The following is a 17,741-nucleotide window of genomic DNA, read 5'->3' as shown; positions in this document are numbered from 1 at the left end:
GCAGCTTTTCCTCCAGGGGCCTGTGGGCAGGCGGGCCGGCCGGCAGAGCTGCCCGTGGCTCTGGAAGGGCTCTCTGAGCTCTTCCTGCCAGAGGCAGCACTGGCTGCTGGTGCCCTTGGGGCAGCTTGGTCCTGCTGGGGCAGCTTTGCTGCTTCCTGGACTCTTCCTCCTCCTCTTCCTCCTCTCCAGCATCACAGGCGTCAGATGCTGTGTCCTCCCTCATCCAGGCTGCAATCTGCCCCCGTCACCACCGACCGTTTTCCTCGTCTGCCTCTGCAGGGCACTGAAGCCTTCCTGCTCGTCCTCCTCCTCTGTGCTGAGGGGTCACAGTCCGTGATCTCCACAAACTGCCTGTGGAGATCATAGCGGCGCCGCGGGGATCTGCTCCGCTCCCTCTGCCTCAGCTGGGTCTGCCCCCGAGCAGCTTTGCGTGAGGAACGACACCGGGAGCTGCCGCTGGAGGGCCCTGGAGCCGCATCACCCCTTAGGGCTCGGTCAGACTGTGGAGGACTTGTTCTCCAGCTCCTCGTCCTCCTTGCTGAGTGATGCTGGTCTGTGATCTCCAGAAACCGGCTGTGGAGATCATAGTCCCGCCGCGGGGATCTGCTCCGATCTCTCCGCCTTGGCCGGGTTTGCCCCTGAGCAGCTCTGGGGGCAGGAGCAGACTGGGAGCTGCTGCTGGAGGGCACTGGAGGGGCTGGTGCAGACTGGGAGCTGCCATTGGAGGGTCTTGGAGCTGCCTCGTCCCTGTGAGTGTGGTCACAGCTCAGGGGACTGCTTCTCCCCCTCCTCCCGTCTGAATGTTCATAGTCCGCGGTCTCCACAACCCAGCTGCGGAGATCGTTGCCCCAGTGCGGGGATCTGCTCCTGGGCCTCTCCCTGGCACTGTTCTCCTGGCAGGGGGCTGAAGGGCTGAATCCCCGCTCCTCTTTGCTGCTGTCCTCTCGTGCAGAGTGGAGCACACGGTCACGGGAGTGACAGCGCAGCGGGCACGCAGCTTTCCTTGTGGACACCAGCCTGAGAAAGCCATGGAAGAAGCGACGCAAGCAGGAGCCCACGGAGGAGCTGCTGTTGATCCTTGCTGGCCAGATGGGGCACGGCCAGCCCGCAGCTGCCTCCTGGGCACCTGCCCGGCTTTGCTGGCTGGTGATGGCTGGTGCGGATGAGCTGCTGTCCTCTGGAGAGTCCTCCATGCCCCCCGCCATGTCCTGCAAAGAGAGCTGTGAGAAGCTCCTGCCCTTTCCTCCTGACAGGACCCACCAGTGGGGAACCCCCAGAAGCTGTGAGGGAACAGCTAATGGCCTCTCAAAGGCCCCTGGAGGCTGCAGAGGGGCCAAGGAGGACAAATGGGATGGATTCAGGAGGATGTTGGGAGTGGGAGCCGTGCTGCAACTGTGCAGAAAGCTGCCGTGTGGGAGGGAAAAGAGAGCGCTGCCAAGATCCCCAAAAGAAACCCGCTGTCCATCTGCTGCCCTGACCACCTCCCCACAGCCACCTTAGTCCTACGGGGCAGATGCTGCTGTCCCACAGAACCCACCTGCTTGCTGCCGGCCGCCCACTGACTGAGGAGGGAACGGGCTCCTGATGGTGCTGGTGAGGGAGAAGCCCTTTGTCCAACCTCCAAATCAGAGCACCTGGGGAAAAAAAGAGGGATCTCTGTTGAGGGCTGTTCCTGCAGCCTCCTCCGGCTTCCGGCATTTTCTTGGAACAGTTTATATGACAGAGAGAAGATGCAACTCGGACCACAAATGGGAAATGTGGTTGGGTTGAAGGATGCAGGTGGTAATTGTCTGCTATGACAGAAACACTCCACAGGATGAGAAGAAAAATAGCAAAGCCAGGAAAAGGAAATGTGTTCTGAACACAGTTTAAAACTTGTGATTACCTGATGTAAAACAGTAAATAGGCTTGCTGCCTGAGGACTGTGTCGCTGTCACAAAGATCCACAGTCTCATCGTTCATGTGGTACCACAGTCCATCACTGGCCTGCAAAGAAAAGCGTCGATATCTGGAGATGAATGGCACGGCTTCTCCACAAAACACAGGCCAAAAACTGCCGAACCAGCCGTGTTCAAAACATATGCATTCCAGCCCCTGAGGAAACCTTCTCCCCTCAAATCCTTGGCTGTCAGAAACACGGCCAGGAAAGTCAGTTTTCCCCAGGATACATTTTTCCTTTGTTCAGAAGGAAGTCGCTTTTCACCTTTATGTAGCAGAAGTAGTGTCCTGCACGGCAGCTGCCACCTCCATGCACCAGGACGGCGTATAAGGAGTAGAGGAGCGGTTCTCCAGCTGCCTGAGACATGTACGGGCGAAGATCCAGGTACTGGGGATACTCCACAACCTACGGAGAGACCAGGAGGGCTCAGTAATGACCCCAGAACACTTCAGGACACAGCAATATGTCCCGAGTTGGGTGGCAGGAAACTCATATGGACTAAAGCAGCTCTGTGGGAGCAGAGGACACACTTGTCTTCCCACGGGAACTGTCCCCAGAAGGGAACGTGAAAATCTCAACATGAGCAGCTTGTGACAGAGCGTCCGGCTTTGGGAAACCCGCTCCAGGAAGAGAACGTTGCACTCCAGTTGTGCACACACCTTGCTGATCTTGTCGCCGGTGAAAGCTTCAAACCTCTTCAGACACACCGTGAGAACCTTGGGCGCACGATGGACTGTGAACCTCTTGGAGACGGCAGTCATCTTGTCACACCTTGAAAGCCAGGACAGAGCCAAGGGCTGAAACACACCATTTTTTCCCCCAAAGGCCAGACAGCCTTTCCTGTCTCACACATCCTTTCACTCTTTTAAGGCTATTCAGTACCATAACGCCCTGTTAAAAAGCCTGCGTCTCATTACTGTGCCTTAATCCAATGTGAAAAGCTGACTTCTGCTCAATGACACCTTCGCACAGGATCTAGTATGAATACATCATCAATAATAGCCTTACTTGCTACATTTAAAGCAGTTTTCGCCATCCAGGTGCTCAGGTTTCACAAAGTCTTCCAGAGCTGCGGTGACAGATGCGGCTGCCTGGAGGAGTGAGAAGGGAGAGCCCTGAGCTCTGGGAAATTCCAACACCCAAACACTTACGAGAAGTTTACACAAAAAAACGAGCTTGATGACGCTAAGGAGACCCACTGTGAACCCGCAAGCAGTGCCCAGGAGGCAGAAAGAGGGTGTGATGCTGAACATCTCCCTCATTTCCCAGGGATTCCCAGGGTTCTCCAGAGCCACCTCTTTGTGGCACCGCACAGTTTAGCTACGATGGTATGGGTGTCACCAGTGATGGAAACAACACCCCCACGAGCCTAGGAGCCAGACGGGTGTTGAGGGAGGGCAAGGGAAGAAGGAGGTGGGTACGTCACAGTGCAGAGAGGGGCACGTGTGCCTGTCCAGCTGAAACCAGCACCGACAGGGAGACCACTGCCATGGCCTCTGCAGAACACAGGCCATTCCACCTCCCGCCCACCACCAACCTCTCTTGTCAGATACGTTTTTAAGCCAACTGTTTGGGATCTGGAAAGCTACAGGGGCCTTGGGACGTCTTGGAGCACAATTACAAACTCTCTTACTTTGATATCCAGAGGAACATCCAGGAAGGCCTCGTAGGAATCAGAAACCGCTTGGCAGCTCCAGCATGTGACTGGAAGGCAAATGGAAATGCTCAGTGACGGGGGAAGTCGACTGACTGTGCCGGGTTACGCTCTTCACACCCACTGCGTCAGTCACACCATCGGCTGTTATCACAGGCATGCGAGAACAGGAGGGCACAGATGATTCCAAGGAGAGCAATAGCAGTGGAAAAGTACCTCTGGATCTCAGAAAGCCCCCAAAGATCTGGTGGACGATGGTAGTTGCTTGAGACGACATGTCCAAGCTGCAAAGCAATGGGAAGGTGGAGTTATCTCCTCCAAGAGTCTGGCTTTGTCTGAAAGCCCTGGGCATAGTTCTCCTTGAGGGGAGGACATCAAGGACTCCAAAGGGTTTGGGAACGCTGGAAACACAATTTGCTTGCACTTACTCGCTGTTTCCGCTCAGACAAGCTCTCTGCATGGCATCCACGGTGCAGCGTAAGAACTCGTGGGCGTCCTCCTGCCTGCCATGCTGGAAATTTTCTCCTATTTCTAAGAAAGAAGAAATTACTAGTTCTCTCCTACAAGAACGGCATCAATCATGTCACAGCACCTGCACTGACTCACCTGTGAGAAAATCAATGACAGCCCAAGGCTCGATGGCACTGGCTGAGGAATGCAGGACCTGTTGAACGTGCACTTCCATCCTGCACATCACACAGAAGCCTTTCTGGCGACCTGGAGAGGGAGGGAGGAACGGGAGAGGGAAGCTCCTGAGGTTTGCAAAATATCCACAGCGATGGGAAACCTAATGGGGGTCTTGCAGTTCTAAGAATTCTCCATTCCTCCCAAGGTGCCCAAGTCCCAACAAGCCCAGGACATTTTAATGCACAGAAAGCTTTCTTCAGAGGGATGCTGAACTGACAGAAGCTTTCTGTGCAGTAAGCAAAGGAGTTTAACTTGCAGGAACAGGGACCAAGAGCCTGGGATAGAAAGAGGTGCCTTTCTGAAGTGGACACATCCAGATACAACAAGCTGCTTCTAGGCTTGAGTGTTCAGAGAACACCAACTCAGGGAGCTGACAAAGAAGGGCCACTTTTCTCCTAGATCAGCTTCCAGATTCTGGGAGCCCTTGGGCCCTGCTCAATAGATGTACTGGAATGTTCCCAAAAGTACTGACAGGCCCGGCTGTGCTCCCCAGAGAGCAGGTGATTGGCCAGAGGAGGGGTGTAGGTCAGGCACTGCAGGACGGAGTTGAGCCAGCACGTGTTGCCCAGGTTGTGCAGTCCCGCTCCAGCTCTCTGGCTGTGCTGCCAGGCCATGCAAATCTTCTCCGGGGGAAAGAGGATCCTCTGCGGCGGAGCCATTCCCTCAGCAACGACTGCCAAGAAACCAGATTGGAAGAGAGATGAGTCCATGTTCTTGCACAAAAGCAGATTGAAAAGTTGAGTTCTGGACAGAGCACCCAGGAAAACAAGCTCTAACCTCCCACGCAGAAACACTGGGGGAAGCCTAACACTGCTCTTGAAAGTTCCTGGTCAAGGAACAGTTTTGGAAAAGAGCGTGTCCCTCTGCTCACTCTGCCAAAAGTGCAACAAATCCACACTCTGACTTCTGTGCCCTGAGCAACCTTCCTTTCCCTCTGGAGTCTTGACCTGGATCAACCCCCGGCACAGTCTCCCCGTGCGTGTCAGGGCTGGAGGGTGCCCGGCAGACGGGCTGCGGTGCTGGAGCCAGGCAGGACGGGGAAAGCCCCCAGTGCAGCGGGTGAGGAACTCGCTTGAGACAGGCAGGAAAGGTCCCCGTCCCACAGCAGGGCTGCCTCCTGCCCGCCCAGCTGCCTCTCGCTGCCCGTGCCCAGGAGCAGGAGCTGGGTCCCCTCTGCCCGCAGAGGCTGTGCTGGGGCCGGCTCCCAGCTCGGAGCAGCCCTGGACTTGAGGCAGCATCCTGGCCAACACCTGTGGAACCCCCCTGCCAGCGTGCAGGGAAACGTGATCCTGGTGTTGAGCAGGGAGCGCTCGCTGGCCCCCGCCCTGCCCAGACACTCAGGGCCCCTCACTCACCCATCTCCAGGTGCTGGGCCGTGCACAGCTCCTGGGGCTCTGCTGGAGAGCTGCTCTCCTGGGGAGCCCTGTCCTCCTCCAGGGCCACCATGCGGCAGGTGGGGTGTTTGTCTGCCATCTCGTGGGTTTGGGAAGGAGGTATAGGTGAGGAATGGGGAAGATTTGGTGAAACACCACGAGTCTGCCAAGGGCAGCCGGGAAAGACGTGGGCTGCACTTGGGGAGTGCTCGGCACAAGTCTGCCAGGGGCAGAGGGGAGTCTGCCAGGGGCAGCTCAAGTGAGAGTATGGTTGGACTCAATGATCTTAACGGTTCGCTTCCAACCAAAAAGATTCTCTAAATCGCAAACTCAATCAAAGACGTGGGCTACGCTCGGGGGCTCTCGCCAGCTCCGTGCTCACACCCTGTCTCGTCACCGTCCTGCCGGACAGTGTGGGCTGGGGCTGCAGCTGCGCTGAGCACATGCAGGGCAGTGGGTGTCACAATGTGAGGTCACAAAGGGCCCCACTGTGACCCTGCGCCTGGAGAGCGAGGGGCAGCATGTCCCATTGGGAGGCACAGGCCTGTTCAGCCCTGGGCACCTGGGTGCTCTCAGGTGTCTCCAGGTCCCCCTTTGCCCTCCTGTCCCCTCGGGACTGCCCTGTTGCCCTGTGGTATGTTCCAGAGCCCCATGTTCACCTGCTGGTTGATCTGAACAGCAGTGAAGCTGCTCCTTGAGTGAGTTTGTAGAGATTTCTAGGGAATTCCAAGGGTGGGCAGCAGAGGGGATGTGCTTTGTGTGCTGTCTCACCGCTTACAGAAGCTCTCCGTGGCTTGAGGAGAAACTGACCATATAACCAAGTGACAGACTGTTGGAGCGGGCAGAGCACAAAAGGAGGAATCCAGGTGGTGGGGGGTGAAAAAGGTGAAAAGCCTGAGGTATTAAATGCCTTCTTCGCCTCAGTCTTTAACAGTCAGAACAGTTGTGCTCTGAGTGCACTGAGTGTTCTGAGGGAACTGGCGGAGGGGATCACTGAGCCCCTTTCCATTATTTACCTGCAGGAGGACAGGAGACACAGAGAATATTGCTGCTTTCCCTTATTAAATTCATCAGTGGCCACACAGTGTCTTTCTTTCTCATTTAACTGTTCCTGCAGTAGTAACAGCTCATTATGGGGCCCCTGAATTGCCTTAGAGGTCTGGGCTGAGTTTTGATCTGGACTGTTGCTGTGCTTGGCGGCTGCTGTCCTTGCAGACCAGATGAACTAACTCCTGCCACCCTGCCTGGCAGTTCATTCCATCCATGTCACAGCTCTGTCTGCAGCACTGACAGCTCCAGCTCCCCCAGTCAGGTCCCTGGCTGAGGACATGGCCTCACATCTGGGCTGAACCACCCCAGCTGTGGCACCAGCCCAGCTCTGACCTGCCACAAGGAAACCTGGTACCGAGTGTCCAAGAGCCCATGTGTGCAAAGGCTTTGCTGCAGAGCACAGACATGACATGGCCAAATATTGCTGAATGTCTCTGTAGACCTATGAGTATAAAACCAGAATAAAATTACTAAATCCATTCAACTGAAGATATTCCTCCTTCAGCTTGGAGAAATTAGATCCTTTGCTGTAACCTTCCTGGCGTCCTGTCTAATGATGGGACAAGAAGAGGTGATTTTCATACCAGTTTATTTTCTAAGAGGAAGAATATAATGCTGGCAAGAAGTGTCTGTGCAGAGGAGAGAGAATCATCATCACTGATTACTTGAAGCTATTTGAAAGAATGTGTCCCTGGAGCCCCAGGGACACCTGGAGGGAGCCCAGAGGGGACAGAGAAAGGGACATCATGGGCTGCTCCTGTGCTGTGAGCTGGGCTGGGCTCTTGGGACACAGGGAGCTCATGGCAGCGGCAGCGCTGCAGAGAGACAGCTCTGCCCAGGAGCAGCTCCTCTGCACACGCAGCAGGGCTGAGGGCTCTGCCTGCAGCACCGAGGACACAGGAGACAGGCAGAGAGAGGTTAAAGACAACATGGGGTGGAGGATGCTGAGACATCACTGGGAGAGAAATCTTCACAAATATTAAGCCTGTGGCTGCAGGACATTGCATCTGCAAATCATGGCAGACTCTGATACCTGTCACACTGCAGAGCTTACAAGAGACGTAAGGACAACTCTTAGAGATTCCCTGATGCAGAGGAGAGGATGAGCTGCAGAGCAGGGGTTGCCTTCTGCGCTGTCAGAGTGACAAGACGTGAATGCTGTGTTCTCCCCAGGATGGCTGTGGGGTGTAAATGTAAATGTGCAGGCAGGGGTGCCCAGGGCTGTCCTGCAGAGCAGGGTCCCTGCACCCCAGGGCTGTGCCAGGGCAGGGACTCTGCCGCCTGCCAGGGTCAGCGCTCAGCCTGCCCAGGGAGATCCCGACAACACTGAGGGGAGAAGCTGTGGGGGGAAGGAGCAAACCCTATTGGGCAGGAAAGTTGCTTCTGCTGTTGAGACGGTGCCGTGTGGTCTGTGCTGCTCACAGTTCCAGATCGCCTGCAGGATTTTTTGCGGCAATTAGAAATGACGCATACCAGGACTCGGACAGAAATTCACGCAGAGGCAGAGATCTTGTTCAGGAAGGAGCGCAGAGCCTGGCCAAGCAGAGATCTGACCTAGGCCTAGGCTGCCTTCTTTATTCACCATTCACAATTTCTAGGATTTACAGGTATGGGCCTGGACTAAGATGTTTACAAAAGGTGTTTTTCCACTAATTGTTATTAGAAACACACTAAACTCATGTGATGTTTGTCTCACTTGTTTTTCCACTCATTCACAGACCAGGCCCAAGGACATTCACACATCCCATGCACTTGGGGGTGGTTATCCAGCCCGAGATACCATTCTCGCCAGTCTGGGCTATAACTTTTTACAATTATGAGAAACATACTTCTAAGTAATCTGTCCAAGGCCCTTTATATATTATTATGTTAGTATTATGTCTTTGACCATCCAGATGGTCATGTCAGTGTTGATCTTCCTTTATCATCCAGGTGGCTTGAACCACACATCTTGCTTTCCCACATTTTAATTTCCAACACGGGTCCTCAAGACATTATCTTACAATCTCTCACATATGGCCAGCTGAACAGCTTGTCAGAGGAAATAAGGTGAAGTGAGTGCACTCTGATGGAAACAAGGTTACATAAAAGTTTATCATTGTTTTACTTGTCTATTAATACTATTTAACAGATTTAAAGCAGTACAGAGAATGCCACATTGTACACCTCGTGTTGCAAACATCAGCACTGAGCGTATTTCTGATATGAAATACAGGTGGATGCCTCTTGGAAAATATTTGCTCCTTTATAGAATGTTTTTCCATTTTTTTTCCCATTGTCTGGAATGCTTTTCCTATTCCTCTTTCCCTTTATTTCCATCCTGGGATGTGAATGTAACTTCCTACGATCAGCTCTTTGGGAAAGAGCGTGAAATCCAGGTGTTTACTTTGCTCTAGTTGGGAGGGAAGCAAATACAGCGGTTTTGACTATTGATGTGATTCAGAGCAGCAGATCAGACAGATGCGCTGGGAGCAGCTTTTTAATGCAGGACTTGCAGAATCAAGAGGAAAAAACCCAAACAAACACTTTCTCTGGGAACTGAGTTTCTAAAGGGAACATGACTCAGAGTTTTCCAGTAGCCACCCATTTTTTCCTCCAGGGCATTTACTCCTGACGTTCATCTTCTAGATGGACTGTTTCAAGTGAAAAATGCGGTTTTATCTTGTGCAGTGCCCCTGGACCTCAGAAATCTTGTGATGGGACCCGCAGTGATGGAAGCTCTGTTTGCCTGTGGAGAATCCAGGAAGGTTCCTTCCAACCTGAGCCAAGAGGTGGAGAATCTTTTTACTCCATCAGCTTCTGAAGCCATTTCTGCCAAAGAAGCAGCTGCTGAAGGTGACAGAACACAGGCTGATTATGCACGTCCCAATGTGAGTCGTCAGCATAAGACCAGGAGAAAACCCTTGGACACTGAAGATGAATTTGGCGCTTCCCGCCATCGCATCCTCCTCTGCTGAGGCCATGACATGAGGGGCAAGGTGTCGGGCAGAGTGACAGCTCAAGCAGCCAATCAGAGGTCAGCACCTCAGATGAAGGGCGGGCACTGCAGTGCAGGAGCCTGACCAGCTGGGGGCCAATCAGAGCCGGGATCAGCTCAGGGAAGGGCGGCCCAAAGCAGGGCAGAGTGACAGCCCAGGGGACCAATGCGGGGCAGCGTCACCTCAGGGAGGAGACTGGCCGCCCTGCCGCCCTGTGCTGGCAAAGGTGGATGTGAGAAGGCGGCGGCTCTGCCGGTGGCCGAGCTGAGCTTGGACATGGCGCCCGTGGGGCTGCCTCAGGGCTGAGCAGCCCCCGGCCCTGGCCCCGCCTCCTCTCTTCAGCCCTCCCCCAGCTCTACCCCCCTTGCCCATGTCCTGGACCCCCCGTCTCTGTGGGAGCCACCGCCTCCCAGAGTCAGTGTCCCTGGGCTGTGCCACCACACAGCAGCCATGGGCCACCGGGCTTCTCGCCGCCATCGCCGCCGGCACGTGACCGACAGTGACGAGGATGTGACGCTGAGGGGGAGGACGGGGTGGGTGGGCAACCATGGCAGAGGCCGTGTTTGCCGTGGGGGTGCCCGCCATCACCTCCCCCACATCCCCTCCCGCAGCACAAGCGACTCCACAGCAGCTGGAGGACGGTGAGGAGGGGAGGACGTGGCCGCCATCACACGTCTGCCCTGAGATGGTGAGTTGAGCAGGGGGGATGGCGGGGCTGGGGTCTCCCCTCAGAGCAGGGGGTCCCAGGGCTGACGCTCTCCCCGCCTCCCCACAGCTCCTGCTCATCATCTCCTGACGCTGCCCGGCCTGCTGAGCCGGGGCCAGACCTGCTGCTGCCGCCATGAGCTGTGAACAGCGAGGCCGCCTGGGGCCGCTTCTGCCCCCTCTGCCCCCACCAGCACCCGGCCCGGCAAGATGCCGCAGTCTCAGCTGTGAGCCCCCGGCACCGCCAAGGGAGGGGAGGGTGGTGGCACTTTGTCCCCAGCCCATGACAATGTCTCTGCTTCCCCCTGCAGACACCAACGGGCTGAGCCTCCAGGGCCTGGGCCCCTGTCAGCAGCCAGCGCTGGTGGCCTCCATCCCATCCCCCTTTGCTCACGGCCACTGCAAGCTGCTGCCTGCCCAGCAGCACCTCTTCCTGCTGGGTTATGGCAGGACCCTCTTCTTCCTCCATGACTCTGGCTGCCACACCTGCCACTGCCAGGCCCTCTCCCGTGGCATCGATGACGTACGCCGACCCCTCACCCCCACCCCTTTTGCCCATGCCACCGCCACGCTGGGTGACCGTCCCCTCCTCCCCACAGGTGACAGCAGACCCCTGTGAGGAGCCCACCCATATCTACGTGCTGATGGGGCAGGAGCAGCAACAGGTCAGCAGCAGGTCCTCTTCAGAGGAGGTAACGTGCGTTGGAGACTTTCAAAAGGCCTTTGAAACTGCTGTGAACTGGGGCCCTGTGACAGTCATGGGAAGGTCATCAGCCTTGCAGCTCTGCAGCAGTTAAAACTGCCACTGAAACACTCTTGGTGGCAGATGCTGTTCTGTTGGTTTCAATTTGGGTATTTTTTAATCATTTTGTTGAGGTACAATTCTTTATTTGGAATCAGGTGACGGGATTGACGCTCATCATCTCTTTCGGGAGCACATCCTGACATCCTTTGTCATCCAGAGCCCTGTGTTCCTGAGAGGAGCGATGGCCACAATGACTTCTGTGAGTAGCAGCTGCAGCAGCAGCCTTGGACTTTGTGAATCACCAAAGTCAACGGACGTGGCTGGTGCTCAGTTCCTGAATACTAATGCGCTGACAACCTGGAGTGAATTATGGGGCACTTCCTGAGAGCAGCCAGACTTACCAAGGTGTTCTCAGTTAGACACGGGAAGATGAGTTTTGTCACTCCCTGCCATTCTGTACAGGAGTTTTAAAGACGTCATTGCTCGCAGAAAGGTCTGACATCAGTAGGGTTACCTTCTGTGCCAGAGACTTGGTTGTTTTCATCAACTTAAAATCAAGAAAAATGAAGACTTGACCTGCTAATGCAATTCAAGACTCTAGAGGGAAAGGAAGGTTGCCTGGAGCACAGAAATGAGTGTGTGTTTGTTGGACTTGAGGCAAAGTAAGCAGGGGAACACACTTTTTCAAAACTGTTTCTTGACCAGCAAATTGCAATGGCAGTGTTAGGCTTGCCCCAATGTATCTCTGTTGGAGGTTAGGGCTGGTTGTCCTGGGTACTCCTGACTTTTAAAATGGACTTTTATAATGTGCTTTCATGCAACAACATTATTTCTTTTCAAATGTGGTTTCTTGGCAGTTGTTGCTGAGCGAATGGCTCCACCACAGAGGATCCTCTTTCCCCCAGAGAAGATTTGCATGGCCTGGCAGCACAGCCAGAGAGCTGGAGCGGGACTGCACAACCTGGGCAACACATGCTGGCTCAACTCCGTCCTGCAGTGCCTGACCTACATCCCTCTCTGGCCAACCACCTGCTCTCTGAGGAGCACAGCCAGGCCTGTCAGTACTTCAGTGAACATTTCCTTGTTAATCTGTTGGGCAGTTCCCAAGGGCTCCCAGTATCTGGAATTGATTTAGGAGAAAAGCAGCCCTTCTTTGTCAGTCCATGCAGGGCTGTTCTTTGAACATGCAAGCCTAGAAGCTGCTTGTTGTACCTCTTTCTATCCCCAGGTCTCAGTCCCTCTTCCTGTAAGTTAAATTCTCTTTGCTTATTGTACAGAAACCTTTGGCCAGTTCAGCATCCCTCTGAAGAACATTTTCCATGCACTAAAATATCCCAAGGCTGTTGGGACGTTGGCACCTTGGGAGAAGAGGAGTGGAGTCTGTTCTTATAACTCAAGACAAGATCTCCATTAGGTTTCCCATTGCTGTGGATATTTTACTAACTCGAGAAGCTTTCTTCTCTCCCTCCCTCTTCAGGGAGCCGGGAAGGCTTCTGCATGATGTGCAGGATGGAAGCACATGTTAACGAGGTCCTGCATTCCTCAGCCAGTGCCACTGAGCCTTGGGCGGTCATCAGTGTTCTCACACGTAAGCCATTTCAGGTACTTTGATATGTTTTCTTCCATTCCTGTAAGAGTGAACTATTAACTACTTCCTTTTTAGAAATAGGAGAACATTTCCAGGATTGCAGGCAGGAGGATGCCCACGAGTTCTTACGCTGCACCGTGGATGCCATGCAGCGAGAGATTGTCTGAGTGGAAGCAGTGAGTAAGTGCAAGGAAATTACCTTTTGAGTGTTCCTGAGCCCTTTGGACTCCTTGATGTACTCCCATAATGGCAAACCTGGGCCCAGGGCTTTCAGACAAGCCAGAGTCTTGGAGGAGATAATTCTCTGCCTTCCCATTTGTTTCCAGCATGGACATCTCTTCTCAGTCAACTACCATCATCCATCAAATATTCGGGGGCTTTTTGAGATCCAGAGGTACTTTTCCACAACTATTGCTCTCCTTGTAATTTTCTGTGCCCTTCTGTCTGCCTGTGATAATCAGCTGATCAGCTAATTAGCATAGTATATATGAGAAGTGTAAACCAGCATAATCAACTTCTCTTATCACCGAACATTTCCATTTGCCTTCCAGTCTCGTGCAAGAGCTGCCAAGCTGTTTCTGATTCCTATGAGGCCTTCCTGGATGTTCCTTTGGATACAAAAGTAAGAGGGTTTGTAATTGTGCTTCAAGACATCCCAAGGCCCCTGTAGCTTTCCAGAATCCACGCAGTTGGCTTACAAACTGACACTGCGAACACAAGAGATCTTGGTGGTGGGTGAGAAGTCAAATGGACTGTGTCCTTCTGGGGAGGCCGTGCCAGTGCTCTCCCTGTGGGTGTCGGCTTTAAGCTGGATGGACACACATGACCCTCTCTTGCCTCCATGACGTGTTTTCCTCCTTCTTCCCTTGCCCTCCCACAACATCCATCTGGCTCCCAGGCTGATGAGGTGTGTTGTTTCCATTGTTGACAACCCTGCACACCATCGGGAGCTGAACTGCGTGGTGCCACAGAGAGGGAGCTGTTGAGAGCCCCAGGAATTCCTTGGCAATGAGGGAAATGTTCAGCTTAATACCCTCTGTACGGACGCTGCTTGTGGGTTCACAGTGGGTCTCCTCAGCATCAGCTACCTGGGTTTTTGTGTAAACTACTACTAAGTGTTTGGGCAAAGATGTTTCTCCAAGTTCATTTCTCTCCTTTCTCACTCCTCCAGGCAGCTGCATCTGTCACTGCAGCTCTGGAGTACTTTGTGAAACCTGAGCACCTGGACTGCAACAACTGCTTTAAATGTAGCAAGTGAGACAATTACTAATGATATATTAATACTAGATCCTGCATGAAGGTGCTGCATGTCATGGAGCAGAAGTCATCTTTTCACATCAGTTTAGTGCACAATGAGACACAGCATATTTAATATGGCCTTTTGGTACTGAAGAACCTTAAACCAGTGTAATGATGTGTGAACAGCAACAAAAGAGGATTCTAGAAGAACATCAACAGCAAGAGTAAGACAAGGGAAAACATGAGGCCAGTGACAAATAGGCCTGGAGTCCTGGTTACGTAGGACGTGGAAAAGGCTGAGGGAGGTATGAGACCATAGTCAGTGGTGCCCAGCGACAGGACAAGAAGCAAGAGCACAATCTAAAACAGAGGAAATTGTAACTAAACTGCAGAAAGCACTTAATTAAGGTGTGGATGTTGATTACTGGACAAGCTGCCCAGAGAAGTTGTGGAGTTCCCATATTCAAGGCCCAGTGTGTCTCTGGACAACCTGCTGTAGCTGACCCCACTTGACCAGAGGAGGTGAACTAGATCACATCCAGAGGTGCCTTCCAAGTTCAACCATGCTGTGATTCTGCAATACCTAGCAGTGTTTCTGACAACTTCTCTGTGTTACAGAATCATTGAATCATAGAATTGTTTCAGATGGAAGAGACACTTCAGATCATCAAGTCCAACCATTAACCCAAAACTGGCACTAAACCATGTCCCTAAGAACCTCATCTCCATGTCCGTTAAACCCCTTCAGGGGTGGTGACTCCAGCACTGCCCTGGGCAGCCTGTTCCAATGCCTGACAATCCTTTCCATGAAGAAATGTTTCCTAATATCCAATCTGGACCATCCCTGGCTCAATTTGCAGCCATTTCCTCTTGTCCTATCAGTTGCTACTTGGGAGAAGAGACCAACACCCTCCATGCTACAACCTCTTTTCAGGCAGTTACAGAGAGCAATAGGGTCTCCCCTCAGCCTCTTTTTCTGCAGGCTAAACAGCCCCAGGTCCCTCAGCTGCTCCTCATAAGACTTGTGCTCCAGGTGCCTCACCAGCTTCATCACTGTCCTGCTGTGTTCTCCATCCAACAAATGCCAGGGTTATTGAAGTCCCCAGCAAGGCCCAGGCTTCTGCATTCAGAGATTTCCCAGATGACTTAGAGAGGTCTATGGCTGTTTTCCCACGCTGATGCGGTTTCCTTGTCTCCTACCACACTTTCACATTTGCTGGACTCTCCTCTGATCCTCACCTACAAGGGCTCACTGAGCTTGTCTGTGCCCTGGGCTGAGGGAATTGGTGCACACTTTGGCTGTAGCACATCAGCTGTGCCTCCAGGCAAAGCTCGGACTTATAAAGAAAACTCGTACCAAGTGTCTAAGACCCTGTTTGTTCAAAGGCTTTGCTTCAGACCTGAGGCATGATGGAGTGGTCGGCAGATGGAAATCTAAAGCTGAAAGTGGATGCCAAGAGAGTGAGCAACCCCTGCTGTAGCCATGGCCACAGACAAACAGGGCTGGCAAGTGCAACCCTGGAAAGAACCTGGTTTACTTCAGAGGTGTCTCTGCTGCCTCTGAGGGACTTTGGCAGAGGTGCCACTGATCTGCAGGAATGACAAGATGCTGCTGAATGGCCCACTGTGAAAATGGTTTATCTGTTGCTTGACTGTATTCTCAAGGGGGTGAGTATGAGGTGATAGAGAGAAAAAACAGCAGTTTGAGAATTTAGGTAAACAAGCGGAGACTCCAGCGTGATGGCCCTCGTGTTCCTGGACAGCCCCACATCTACTGCATAGGGAATGGACAGATGTGCCACACTGCAGTGGTGGCAATCAGTGGCTCACACAAAGGCAACGAATCTCTGTGCAATGCTGTCTGGGTGTCTGTCACACACTCGCTCTGAGTGGGAATGGCTTTACTGAATTGTACCTGCCAGCTCCATGTAGATACATGTGAGAGCCTTGGCATCTCACCTAGCACTACAGGCCTCTAGTTGGGCATTAAATAGCGTAACTGCCTGGAATTTGATTAGGCGATGTGTAGATGAAAACCATCATTATAGTCAATGGCGATCTAGTCAACACAGCTGATGGAAAAGACAGAGAGAAACTTGGCTGTTGTTACGATACAGGACACCTTTCGGTCAGATGGCAGCATCGGCTGACAAATCGTAAATAAGGACAGTGCCAGTGGGATGAACAAGCTTGGACAACCTCTGGAACCTCCAAAGTCACCAGGTATTTCATCTGAACAGCTCACTCCTGACCTACATCTTCATTACTTACCATGGAAGCTGAGACAAGGAGCTCACATACAGGTGCCTATTTAATGCACACCTGAACAGCAGCAAGAGGAATCCCAGCTCTCAGGGCTTTGTGGCAGCTGTGGCAGAGAGTTGAGTCCACTTCCAGTGCTAACAATAGAAACACAGGATGAGATACTTTGACTGAGCTGACTCCCCTCAGAAGTGGTAAAGCAGATCCCTGCGTGTCATTGTCTGGGTGTCCGGTCTGATAATAACACAAAAAAGGGAATTTTTAGAAGTAACTCTATCTCTGAGAGAAGAACTGACACTGCTGGGAATAAGAGTTTCTCCCCAGCTGAGGGAGGGAGCATCAGTGGTGACTTCAGCCTGTTTCACAGCAGGTTCTCCTGGAGCCCCAGGGACACCTGGAGGGAGCCCAGAGGGCCAAGAAAAAGCGCCACCTTGGGCCGCTCCTCTGCTGCTGAGCTGGGCTGGGCTCTGGGATGGAGGGAGCTCATGGCAACCCGGTAGCGCTGTAAAGAGGCAGCTCTGCCCAGGAGCAGCTCCTCTGCAAAGTGCAGCAGGGCTGAGGGCACTGCCTGCAGCACCGAGGGGAGAGGAGTGAGAAAGGAAGAGCTTAAAGGTGATCTCTTGTTCATGGAGAACCCTTCACAACTTCTGACACAGTAAGTCAGTGGGAGTGGGGAAATTCAGATGAGTATTCTGGAGGGATCTTCTAGAGCTGGTACATCCCGTGGCTGATAGGACTCATCAAGATGACTGTCTTGACTGGTCTGGTGTGGAGAAGGAGGACACGCTCTGGAGCAGGGCTTCCCTGCTGCACCATGAGAGGAGAAAGGCATAACGACTACCTTCTCTGAGAGATGGCTGCAGCAGTGTGAAGCTGGGTGTGCAGGATGGGTGCCCAGGGCTGTCCTGCAGAGCAGGGTCCGGGCACTCCAGGACTGTGTGCCGGGCAGGGACTCTGCCGCCTGCCAGAGTCAGCACTGAACCTGCCCAGGGAGATCCCCACGGTGCTGTGAGGAGAAGCTGTGGGTAGAAAGGGCAACCCCTAGCAGGGCATGCAGGATCCTGCTGTTGAGAGGGTGCTGCATGGCACAGCACTGGTGACAGCTCCAAATCACCCCCAGGGTATTTCCAAGGGGACTTTTCAAGAAGGTCAAAATGGATTATTATCTAAAAGGGAAGGAGTCTGTGCTATGAGTTTTCTGCTCTTGGTTGGCTCAGAGTGCAGTTGGAGTTAATAGTTTACTCTTCTCCTCTGGAGAAGGCACTCTGATCCCAGTTCTCTTTAGGATATTCTGACTTGCCCCTGATTCGCTGCCCATAAAGAGATGCCTCTGGTCAGGGCCCCACTGCCAGGGGGGTCTGCAAGACAGAGCTGAGCGGACAGTAAGTGAGATGGAGACTATGAGCACAAACAGGGACGAAACATGGGGAGAGAGAAGCAGCTCCTGGCAGGAACAGCTCCAGACAGCAGAGACATAAGTAGGGACGGAGAAGGAGCTGCTGACAGAAATGCTGTTGGAGG

The 17,741-nt window shown here is 53.2% G+C and overlaps 1 protein-coding gene across 1 annotated transcript; it reads right to left on the bottom strand.

Moving 5' to 3' along the window:
* Positions 1 to 495: 495 nt before the first annotated feature.
* LOC308048902 (ubiquitin carboxyl-terminal hydrolase 42-like) lies at positions 496 to 5,753 on the bottom strand (the record flags this gene model as incomplete). Its single annotated transcript, XM_080358231.1, has 12 exons — positions 496 to 573; positions 1,538 to 1,634; positions 1,886 to 1,986; positions 2,204 to 2,344; positions 2,599 to 2,710; positions 2,948 to 3,030; positions 3,573 to 3,643; positions 3,810 to 3,877; positions 4,022 to 4,124; positions 4,200 to 4,310; positions 4,753 to 4,953; positions 5,636 to 5,753. The coding sequence occupies 12 exons, from the start codon at positions 5,751 to 5,753 to the stop codon at positions 496 to 498; spliced, it is 1,284 nt and encodes a 427-aa protein (XP_080214357.1).
* Between the last annotated feature and the right edge of the window lie 11,988 nt (positions 5,754 to 17,741).

The sequence above is a fragment of the Nesoenas mayeri genome (genome assembly GCF_963082525.1).
Source record: "Nesoenas mayeri genome assembly, chromosome: 23".
Classification (NCBI taxonomy): domain Eukaryota; kingdom Metazoa; phylum Chordata; class Aves; order Columbiformes; family Columbidae; genus Nesoenas; species Nesoenas mayeri.
The sequence above is the reverse complement of the archived record's forward strand: the minus strand, read 5'-3'. Positions and strand labels throughout refer to the sequence as shown.